This window comes from Passer montanus, unplaced genomic scaffold (genome assembly GCF_014805655.1).
Source record: "Passer montanus isolate IOZ18808 unplaced genomic scaffold, ASM1480565v1 scaffold16, whole genome shotgun sequence".
In the NCBI taxonomy this organism is placed as follows: domain Eukaryota; kingdom Metazoa; phylum Chordata; class Aves; order Passeriformes; family Passeridae; genus Passer; species Passer montanus.
In genome coordinates this window covers 519,049-531,481 of record NW_024363160.1, presented here as the reverse complement: position 1 = coordinate 531,481, position 12,433 = coordinate 519,049, and the positions used below count along the sequence as shown (strand labels likewise).

Below are 12,433 nucleotides of genomic sequence, written 5' to 3'. Positions count from 1 at the left end.
GAGATTGCAACCAGATCTTATTTTTTATTTCATCTTGTGGCAAACTGAAATCCTGAATAATAATTAATAATAATGATATGATAATGAATTATATTACATTATCCTAATCATCCTTAATTACATTAACTGATAATGGGATTTACATGCCATTTCAGTCACATCTGTAAATATGCAGATCTTGACTGCTTTGGTCAATAGGCTCTTTAGCAGGAGCTGTTTCAGAATAATCTATTGTAGCTCTAATATGCTTTCTAGCACCACGACACACACAGGATCCCTGTTTTCTGCCTGAACTGACAGTTCTCTGTTCTTGCCTATCAGTCCTTCCACAAAGGCTGCACAGAAATTCCAGTCGTGTGAGTTATACGAAAGGTCAATCTCATTTATGTAATAGCCAACTGAGAAGAAGTAGTGCTGAAGTATCTTGCCAGCTACAGTGCTAGGAAGATCATGTCACTGTAGTTTTGGGCTTTTGAAACAAATCTGTCAGACACATTTTCTACGAAGCAATGTCAAGCCACTCTTTAGCTCCAATGCTTTGTAGTTCAACATAATGCTATGCTCCATGAACACAGGATGAACTGGGAGTCTTTGAGTGAATATGTACCCAATTAAAAGTAAATTGTCAGCCACACTTCACAGGGACTAATTCTGCTTTAAACACCAGGTGTCACTGCAGTATACTCCTGACTCCACACCAACCTCCTGTCAGGTTAAAGCTTTACTTTTAAGTGATGTCAAAGCTTATGGAGAACAAAGATGCTTGCACTTTCTGTTCCCAAGTGTCTCCACGCAGCTATATGATTAGCCAGAATCTGGGAAAACTGTTCAATATTTCAACCAGCCACATTTATAGTTCTATGTGGTTGGCCTCAAACATGAAGCTAACCATAGTAATAGAGCAATTTTATGGCTGATAGCAATTGTTCAGAATGAAGACTTAGAAAAAAAAAAATCCGTGAAACAGTTCTCTTGATAATAATACTGCATGCGCTTTTTTCCCCCAAAAGATCAGCCTGTATTGGATAATATTCAACAGTTACTTAATACAAAATTTATATCAAATTGCATAATTTGCAGCTTCCTGGCCCATGAACAAATGTTCAGGAAAAAGCAATCTTCTTTTGCACTTATCAGATCCTGAATGATTTTGCACATGAAATATTCCTTATTTTTACAAATTCTCTATTTGACCCAAAACCTTGTATCTTTTGATTATTAAAATATACTTACCCAGATTAAACATTAAAAAGCCATCACTTTGACAATGAACAGATACTACTTGTCTAATTTCTTCAGTCTCCTAGCTTGGTGCAACTACTCCCTGTTTGCACTGTGAATTTTCCAGGAACTTGTTAATCAGTAACTACTTAGTATTGTACTAAGTGGGTAAAGCTGCCCTTTTCCTATCTGTAATTAAAGATAATGAGGAGGAAGGTGCAAGTCATGGAGAGTGCAAGACCCAAAAGGTTAGGTAAAACCTAAAATTAGCCTCATGCCCTAGTGTACAAAGGAGCCTTGTTCCAGTGACATGCTTAAAAATGACATTTCTTTGTGTTAGACTTACAAGCAGAATCTGTATTACATATTCAGCAGTGGTCCTAAGTCATCTGCCTCTGAAATGCTTCAGGATGCTCTTAAAAGTATTTCTACACAAATGAGTCTTGCTACTGACAGAGCAGTGCAGCAAATGGATGGGGAACATTACCTAGAGAGCATCTATAACAAAGGAAAAGGAATCAAATGCCACAGCAATTTCAGAGGATAATCCATAGGGCTGGTAATTGCAAGTTTAAAAATGCTGAAAGCTGCACAGCTTTGAAAGGCTCAAACCCAATATTCTTACCTGCATTAAAGAGCATAGTGCCACTATTCATGGCAGTCCCTGCTTTAGTCAGAGACAACTTAAAGTTGGTGCTGTTGTGTGCATGCTTGAATCTTGGCAGGACTGTGGCTTTGGGAGGAGCAAGGAGCTATATATCACAGAGAAGTCTTAGTAGTTCTTGTCAGATAATGAAATCAGCACAAAATTCCCAGAACAAACAGAATTCTATAAAATAATGCAGGTTTTAAGACCTGCAGGATGAAGTGACTTCAAGGACTGAATAATACATTTGTTAAGAAAAAAACAAAAAGAAGCACAGATAAAAACTGACCAACCAACCACTAAAACAAAAGACAAGGCTTATTTATTGTGGTTTATTCTGTCTGTCTATTGAATTTATATATAGATTTTAATCCAATGAATTTTGCCAGGATTTTTGAATTAAATTAATTTCATTGCAATGTAACATGTTTCCCATTTGACATAATTTACATGGATTTCCAATGAATTTGAGTTATTTGCAAATATAATAACCAGAGAAAATGGCAGAGCCTCTTTTAAATGCTTTCAGAGAATACAGTACAGAATCATATGATTTTTTTTTTCTGCATATAAACAAGTAACTATTAGGATGCTACTGTACATAAATAAAACCTGTATTTTTTATTATTCACCTATGTTCTTACTTTTAGATAACTGCTTCATATGTTCATGTAGCATTTTTCCCCCAGAAATATTTACATAAAACTTTCTACATTTACAGTAAATAACCATAATTGCCTACTGTGCTTTCAGCTGAATTGGCTATAGAAATGTCTGATGAGAATTCTTGGAACAAAGGTATGACTAAATGACATAAACTTGTGTATACTATTACAAAATATTGAGAGGAATTCAATGGCATTTGTTAATTTACAAAATGCAATTTAGTGTTGGATGTGAACTGCTCTAACAGTAGGATAAGCCCTGCAATTACAGTTAAACTACAATTTATAGAACATACATTCTGCAAAACTACAGTATTCCAGTGTTTGCAGTGATGTTGATTAAAGCATTTGATTTCAAACAGGTAGCAAGCCAAATAACTCTTCATGTAGCAAACAAGCCTTAGCTATTGCCATCTCAGAAGTCTGCATGCATTGACTCCATGCATTGTGTATGTGGCAGAGTCATTGAATCACTGAGCTGTTCCCACTGCCCACAGAGCTGAACTTCACAGGATATTCCACTATATCCACTTTAAGATAGCCAGGACAGTCCTAAGCTTGTCTTTGCACAAGCTCATACTGTTTTGAGGATGTTTTGCAGTTCTGTGTCAGTGATCAGAGACGTAAATAGTTGTCCAGAAAACACTTTTTGTTGCTAGAACACTGTGTAAGAGAACTTTGCTGGGAGATATTCCAGCAACACGTATTTTTTCCATTATAAAACAATGGATAAAATAAACAATGTCTGTATTTACATATTCTTATGCACTATGTTCTTAGTATGCAGTGTTCCATATATAAAGCAATTTTATAGTGAAGCTCATATAGCACCCAATTTTAAGTGACTCTTACTGAGACACGATTTTAATAATTAGCTATTAGACATAATTATACCTATAACTGACTATTTTTTGTTGTTTTTATGGAAGTCATATCACTAATATAAAAAAAAGAAAATACATTTCACTGAAAATACAAACGAAAGTACGTATCACTAAACCAAACTTCTGAACTCTTAGGGCCCAATCCTGCAGCCTTGGCTCATGCAAAGAATTCTATTTAAATAAAGTAATCCAGTTAGGGTTGGGTTTTTTATTAGTATGGGTTTTGGTTTTATTTCTTGCTAAAATCCCCATATCATGCAAGTCCAGATCTACACATGGTGCTTATTTTAGTGCATTTACATTTGTCCATGTTGGGTCTCTAACAGAACAAAAACATGTATTTAGAATTTATTAATTTCCATTCTGTTGATATGGAGGCTTGGTAAAAGATAATCCAGCTGCATCATGGTCGGGTGGTCATGGCTTGATCTTGCCTCTCTTTGTATAGGGAATACTGAGAAGAATAAACAAAGTTATCCATCTTTTGTGAGACTCAGCACCCCCTCCCTTTAACCTTTTCTACCTTAAAAATCTTTTCAAAACAGGTTGTCTGTGGGACCGGGGAAGTGCAAATGAAACTTAGCTATTGTTACTTTACTTTTCTTCCTAGCTGCTGCTGTGGGCTGTACCTGACAGTGAATGCTCTTTTGTGGTTCTGAATGTGGGCTCTCATCACACTTTCATCTAGAAAGACTGGTCAGACTGAGGAGAAGCAGCTCACATCCCCTTTCTTAAGTTAAAGGGGTTGGGACTGTGAAGCAAAGGGCCATTCCTAAATAGTCATTGCCACAGAGATGAGGTGAGATGGGATGATGAGATGAGACGATGAGACGATGAGATGAGATGAGATGAGATGAGATGAGATGAGATGAGATGAGATGAGATGAGATGAGATGAGATGAGCGCTGCTAGAAATCATGAAGTTGGTACATGCAGAAACTCAGGAGCCACCACAGTGGCTCATTTCAAAGAGCTGTCTGCCGGTAGGATGTTCTGAGGAGACTGGTTATGTGACCTTTCTCAGTCTCAGATACAAAGAGCAAATTCCAGTATCCTCAGACATGTGAGAAAGCAGGTTCTTGTGCTCTTAGATGTCTCTTTAATGCATTTAAACATTGTGACACTTCACATCTTACGTGTGTCTTTAACTGTCATGTGAGTGCTTGCAAGCTACAGAATTTCTTGCCTGGAAAGAAAGTGAAGACCCCCACAGATGTCCTCCAGATGGGATGTGAGTACCTCAAAACATCAGACTGAAGTCCAGGCTTCTGAGTCTCACAGGCACATTGAAAAGGTCCCGTTCAGGAGTGTTAATGTCGTGCAGTTTCTGTGCCCTCTGTACAACTGTCATATTTCACTAAGGACAAAAGAGATTCTCAGGTGGTGACAGGTGAACATAGTGGGGAAGAGCAGTTCCATAAATAAGAGGGTAGTCCAAATCCCACCTATGCTGAAAGTTAAAATATGAGTTAAAATTGTTCTATTTTTAGATATTAGGAATTGAAATCAGAATTGTCTCCTTTTTTTTTTATAGTAAAAGGATTTGTAGTATTTCAGCCCCCTACTCAATATAGCAAGATTAAAAGGTTATATTGTTTTGTAGTGAACAGGAGGCGTTCTGAAATCCCAAATGAAGCATTCTGAAGTTACTTACATACCTTATAAATAATCTGAGCCAATTGTTGCATTATCATAAAGTATAGGAAATGACATACCTGCTTTCTAAATGAAAAAAAAAATAATTGTATTTTCTGTACAAACACATGCTAGTTAAAATTAGCCAATGAATTTGCAGAGACAAAACCCTTATCAGACTGTGCTATTATAACAATAAACACCACAAATGAAAGCCAGCCAATATTTAGGAATGTGTATGGCAAGAGAGCACCACATACAGTAATCTAGTGGCTGTGCAAAAACAGTGAGCATCTTTACCTTTACAGAAACATCCATATTTTTAGGCACTTTGCTCTGGCAATGACTTCAGCCACCACCTTCCCAAAGAGATGCTACAAATCAACTTCAGCACCAGGATATGAAATTGTATTAACAGTAATTATGTTCCCTGCTCCCAGGAAGAGACCTGTCCTTGAAAGTCTTCAGCACACCACCAAAGGAGCACCTGTCAGGCTAAGCATCTTTCTGCATTCTTCTGTTTTGCAGCAGACTGCCACACCAAATTACTTGTGAGGCATGTAAAAGCCTTATTCAGGCATACTTCAACCTCAAAAAATAAAACTCATCTGGAATAACTGGTTATTTGCCCAAGAGCAAGAGCCCCTCATTGGAGTGTGGTTCAAATTAAAATGTTTGATACAGAAACAGATTTCTTACAGTCATGTGGCAAACAAATGTATATGCACAATAGGAGACAGAAAAAAAAAGTCCTTGAGCTGGGCTGCGATGTTTGCAGCCCCACAGTGCACGGATGAGAGTTCTGTCTCTAGCTGCTTCCAAGCCAAGTCACTTGGCCTTGAATGGCTGCTTTTAAACACCTGTGTCCCAGCCTAGGCAGGGCTGTCACATGGGGTGACTCCACCCTGGCTGAGTGAGATGAGCGAGAGACAGGGCAGCACTGTCACCTTTTGTAGTCAAGAGTAGCACAGTTAACATGCAGTTCTGGAAAGCAGACAGTACCAGAGAGAGCACTCTGTGTCACAGACTTACACATGCAAACCATTTATCCAGCATCTTGTGAAAGCACCATTGAAAGGTTGAACTGAGAGCACCGCATACACGGAATTGTGTTCAAAACAGCGGACAGGAGCTGCTCAGGGAGCCATGGGGAAGCATGCAGCCCTGCAGGATGGATTCCTTGAAGGCACGGTAGATAGATGAGGGCTTAGAGAACAAGGCAGCTGGTCATCAGCCAGTTGAAATTATGGGGATGACCCAATTCTGGGTTACTCATGAATATGAATCCCCACGCCTACTCATCTGTCACTCCATGGATCCTGCTACATGTAAGCAAGCCTGGAATTTATATTAATAGAAAGACTGAAGCAACAAATTGTTCACAGCTGACATGAACACCACCTCCCTGAATGCTCACTATTGTAAAACCTAGGTTCTTCAAAAGAAGACTGATAATTCTTATTGCAAAGCTTAGTCATCATAGCTACATTACTGGGCTTTTTAGTGGATGTTTGTGACTATTGCTATTGTAGGTAGGGCTGACTGAGGTCCAGTACACTAAATGTGTCTCTATAAAGATGTTTCCAAGTTGGGACAAGTAAATGTTGGGTTTGTCCCTGTGTACTTCTGAGTTAAACCACATACAGTGTGGAAAAGAGTATGGAAGTACTAGCTACTTTGTAGAAAAGGCACTATAACTGATCTGATAATTAGATACATGCCCATGCTACAGGTATCTGCAAAGAATTTATTTCTCTCTCTGACTGAGAAAGTTATTCTACACTCATGAACTGGATGACTGGTTTACATATTGGATTAGCACTGGTTCAGGTACATGGTAAGAACAACTCTCATAGGAGACACAGATTCATGGAAAAGTTGTCTGAACTGCATTTCCTGTTTTCTGCCAGTTCCCAGAGGGAAATCAAAAAGATCTTTTCACTACTGCAGTTATACACATATTACTGCACGGTTGGCCTTACCGTGGCAATTTGATGAGAGATTTTATTGTACAGTTGTGCTAAAAAAAGGAGGCAAAGAAATAGACTGTGAAGTTTCCCCAGAAAATATCACAAGATAACAAATACTTCATTTTGGATGCTGACATTTTATTTAGGGATATGGTGAAAGAGTTAAAAACAGCAGTAAAGAGACAAGTAGAAGAGACTCCCTTTTCTTGACAGATTAATCTCTTTGGGGATTACTGCTGGAAAAATCTTTCTATCAAATATATTAATGAAAAGGAAGCATTGACAACAGCCATAAAGGAACAGGTATTACATATGGAAAGAGGGAACTAAACCAGCACCTTGATTCTTTGTCAAGAAATGTAAAAACTCACTTGCCAACCTTGGACTGAATTCTAAAACATTTTCATTTAGCATTAAACTACATAATGGAGATTATGCAGGGGAGTTATGGACTCCCCCACACATCCTTGTTCAGGAGGGTAATTATTTTTTGCAGCTTTTAAGTCCAGTGTGTGTGGGTCTCAAGACTGAGGGCAGGTACACGTCCTGAAAGCAGCAATTCAAAATGTGAATAGCTTCTCCATGAGACTGAGGTCTGATGAACCATTAAAAGGTTGTGACCAGCCTGAAAGTAAGTTAAAGAGGAAGGAATGTGCCACTGCAGCACTGCAGACATGGCACCAGCTCCCAGTGCAAGGCTGTATGAGATGGGTTAAAAACAGAAACGAAAGAAAGAAGAGAGGGGGAGGACAATTTTTCTTTCACTGTGTAAAAGGGAAGTCTAGGGGGTTTCAGGAGCAGTTGTCAGACAGGTGAAAGAAAGGACAGAAAGACTTGTGTCCCTTCCTACAAAGCAACATTTCTGATCTGGCTATGAAAAACAGAATGACTGGACAATTCTCCACCATCCTCTGACCTGCTGGTCTCAATGGGGGTATTTCTAGAGTGATGTTTGGTTTTCTTCTTTTGCACCTTAAAATTTACAATCAAGAATTCTGTGCTATTCTTTGCTTTCAACTGACATTGTCTCAAGATATCTTTGAATTGGTCTTGAAATTGAATCTAGTGAACCTGACAAACCCCATGTTCCTACTGATTCTCCAAAAGCAGTCATCCATGTAAAGGGATAACTACATCTTGAGATGTATTTGGGAATTTCAGGAGTTGAGGTATGCCTGCCACTAAGCTGCAAGAGTCAGACTGAGGACTACATATATAAACTGGTACCCCTGAGCAAGGAACAGACAGCAAACACATAGTTGAAGACAGAAGAGGTTCTCCAGACTTAGCACAACAAGTCTTCTGAAACATGGTGCATCTTATCTTTGGCCTTAAACAGTGTGAAGTAGGAGGAGAGAACATTCAAAGGTGAATTCACATTCAAGGAAACAGAAACAAAAACTTTTATAAAAGGAAAAACTCCAGAAAGTAGAACCACAGTCATCCTAGAAAAGCACTGTAGTGGAAGCAAAGGGTTTGCTGCAGCTGTCAAAACATGGCAGCATGGTCAAGAACAGGATGGATGTAGAGTGGTCTGAACTGCTTCTCCTCCAGGGAAGAGAGTCATAGATTGAGTGTGCTGCACTGCTGCACAAGGTCAGGATCCACGAAGTTTGAACCACCCTGTGGGCAGAGGTTGACTGCACAACTGCACTGCTCCTCAGAGCTGTACTACTTGCAGGCAAAGCCTGTAAATCAGCACACTTCTCTCAGTTATGAAGCTATTTCTAATAAATGTGTGTAACCAGATCTATGTTTGCTCTTTATAGTACCAAGTCATGTTGAGAACTGACCAAGCATCCGAGAAGGGCTCAACCTTCAAAACCCAGTACCAACTGAGCTGAAATTAAACCTGTTTTGTTTACTACAGAATAAGCCAACCTCAGTTCATGTACTGTTTATTTTGAATTAAAAATAAACTGCTCTTCAAGCACATGCCAGATAGTACGTACGTGAATGTTGCCAAGCTTGGACTACAACTTATACTTGTGTCCAAATTACAAGTGTATGCTTATATACATGGGGATATGTGCACATGCATGTCACACAATGCTTGTTCTTTACTGTTGGACTATTCTTGTACCATTGTACTATTTATTGTATTATTCTTGAAGAAAAAAGGTAGCAATCCAGTACCTGCTTATTTCATCCGAGCACTGTACCTTGTTTTTCACAGTAACAGAATAACTCAGCATTTTTGAAAAGCCAGTGGCTTTCAAACTGTTTGTCAGAGGCCCTAGTAGGTCTTGATTGCCCTCCTGCTCCTTTTAGCAGAAGAACAAGGAGGACTAGTGGCTATGCCTGACTAAATCTCACTGTCTCTTTTGCCTCTTTTTTGCCCTGTGGCAGTGTTCTTTTACATAGACTCCATTATTTTAGCTTAAAAACAGCAAGGCATATTCCATTTCCCTGCTCAAGGAGACAGAAAAAGTCAACAAAACAACCCCAGTAGATAATTTTCATTTATCTACTTTTGAAATAGGAAAAAAATAAAAAAACCAAAACCCAGCCCAAATAAAGAATGGGATTCCTCCTGTTACAAACCCCAGTAAGTCAATCTACAAAAACTTTGAAGATGAAAAATATGTTGTTAAAAAAAAAAAAGTATTACCCACTTAACACAGTACATACTTTTTCCTATATAAGAAACTAGACAAACATTAAAATAGTTAAGTCTTTTAAAAGGGCAAAATTCTGCAAAAAAAATATTACTCAATACTACTAAGGTCAGATTATACATTATGCCAGTGCATTCAATTGCACAAGTTTTGCAACATGACAATGGTCTGGGATGTGTATGTGCAGGTGTTTATGTCTATTTGAGGGAAACAGTGCAAGAATACTAAGAGTGACCATTGCCATTTCAAAGGGATATTTCACAAATAATCAAACAAAACCCCTACAAATACCAGTACACATCTCAAATACTGCAAGTCATATTCTACAGCCCTTGACATTAAAAAAAAAAGAAAAGAAAAAGCCAGCAGAGTTAATTCAAGTACATTTGGAGTCAGTCCCTTGTGAACTACTGTTGTTTGCACTTTAGTTGCAGGGAAGGTGGACAGAGCTCCCCAAAAGACACAGAAGTGAGTGCATCTTCCCCAGCCCCGCAGAGTAAGTCTGAGTTGAGGTACAATTATCTGTGGTTTGCTCAACATTGCAGATGCCAAAACTTGAATGAAAAATTATGCTTGAAAAACACTTTGAAGAAAATTACATAAAATAATCTCTTAAAATGAGAAGCTAGTTTTGTGTAAAGGTAGTCTTTTTGGTACGTAATCCTGTCAGGACGACAAGCATGGCACTCCTTCCCAAATTACGTTTGCCTTGGAGCTAATAACAATAAAGAAACCTTTACATTTTCCTGGTCATCTTTCTGATCTGACGTACCCTTTCCCATGAGCCTTGATCCACCACCCAGAAAAACCAGCAGGTATCACACCCCAGCTGAAATGTACATTGCTGCTTCACAACTTGTGTTCCATAGGAAAAGCACTTCCCTCTCCACGTTTCACTTGTCCTTTGAAAATAACAGTGGGGAAATCTGCTGCTGGAGTAGTTAAAGCCTGGTGAATTCCCTGTGGTGCTGCAAGTCCCCTATGCTCTCGTAGTCGTTCTCTCCTGAAAGAGCAGTGTGGTTTGTGGTAGGCACCGACAAGGTCCTCTCTTCCTCTTGGCTCACTGCCTGGATGGCTTCATAGTCCGGCTCCAGCTCCCCGTTTGGTCTGTCTGCTGACTGAGGCACTGAGGTGGAATTTAGGGTGTTTTCAAAGTCCTTCACACTTGCATAGAGGCCACTGCAAACAGACGGGGACCTCTGAGATACAATTTCTTGAATGCAGGTGTAAGGAGAATCCAGTGCCTTGATGGCCTGTCCCGGCTTACTCACCGATGAGTACATGGCTGAGATCTGGGAAAAGGAGATACCTGCTGAGTATGGAGCATGGCATTGTGCAGCAGCCTGTACCCTTGTACTACAAGGATGTTGGTTATTTAAGAAAAGACAGGCTCTTCTGATGAAAAGATACCCATTCTAAAAGGATATGATTTTTCCCTTGGAAAAAAACCCCAACTATTTCTTACATATCCTTCCTTTTCTAGCATGCATTTATAGATCGGTTTTCTTTCAAAAAAGAGAATGCTTTATAAAATAAGTTTATAAATGTAAAACTTCCTTGAATTTAAAACCCTGGTGAGGGAATTAGAATTGGGCAAAATGGAATGGCTTTTTGAGCAGGAGCTCTTGCAAGTTTTATTATGGTCCTGGAGTCAATTTGGATTTGACTCTCTCAATATGGAGAGAGGCATAAAAGGGAGGATCAGATTGAACTGCTGTAATGTAGGAGAAGGATGCTGTCTGATCCTTAGGGCTTTTAAAATTATTATTGTTACTATTTTTAATGGTAGTGGCTACTTTTCTGCTTTTAGAGACACTGCAATAGAAGAATGGTTAATTGTTTTAATAGGTACGACTAAATAGGCACCAACACATGTGAAGACAACATTAAAAATCTGTAGATAAATTACTCACAGCAGATAATAGCAACTAGTGCCAGTACTGATATGAAAGGTCTGCTCTGTTGACTACACTTTGCCTACAAAGAAGAGCTGCTTCTCAGGCACTGAGTATGTGAACTTTAGATTGGAGACTGAACCCTCTCAGCTGTAAACAGCAGAAAGGGAGCCAGCATTTCATTCCTAACTAAAAATTTCCTCTGGTGAGGTGGTACACTTCAGCAAGAGCATGAAAGTGGCCCTTCATGAAAAGGTGAGGAGAAGCCCACATCCACACATGTCCCTCAGCTCAGGGATTACCTGGGCTGTTGCCAAGCACAGGATTCAGTCTTAATTCCCTCTCCTGGGCCAAATGGATACTAGCCCTTGCACAAGACAGATGGCTGAAATTCCCTGCACAGCTCCTCTGGTACCCAATATCACAATGCAACATAGCTCTTCTACTACATTTGAAGTCTTTCCCAAACATGCAAAGCCATTTTGAGTTTGTATCAATCCAGTTAAAAGAGTAGATTAGCATGAAAATGTCCATTGCCAATAGGCAACACAGAGAGAAGCAGACAAACCAGACCACTTCTGACAATTCTGGGATTTTGTGTGTGTATATGTTTGTGTGGGTGTATGTTTGTGTGGGGCTGGGGTTGGTTGGCTGGTGTTTTTTTTTTTATTGTTTGTTTTTGGTTCGGTTTGGGGTGTTTGGGGCTGGTTGGTTTTTGTTCATTTGTTTGTTTTAGAGGGACATCATCTTGGAGATGGCAATACTTCTTACTTTTTACTGATTTCAGCTAACAAAAAAGGGCTTGTCTGCTCATCTATACTTCAACTCTTCTCAGTATTAGGTAACATTAACTCACTTCAAGATCAGGTTATTCATTAATGGCTGAGAATGCTTCTCCC

General features: G+C 39.1%; 1 protein-coding gene across 8 annotated transcripts in view; it reads right to left on the bottom strand.

The window, feature by feature from the left end:
• Nucleotides 1-2,184: 2,184 nt before the first annotated feature.
• The window catches only part of PAG1 (phosphoprotein membrane anchor with glycosphingolipid microdomains 1), a 110,448-nt gene continuing 100,199 nt past the window's right edge, over nt 2,185-12,433 (bottom strand). For all 8 annotated transcript variants that reach the window (XM_039702977.1, XM_039702985.1, XM_039702978.1 and 5 more), the window contains one exon: nt 2,185-10,931. In XM_039702977.1, the coding sequence (XP_039558911.1) occupies nt 10,581-10,931 (351 nt within the window). In that variant the 3' untranslated portion in view covers nt 2,185-10,580. The remainder of the gene's footprint in view (nt 10,932-12,433) is intronic.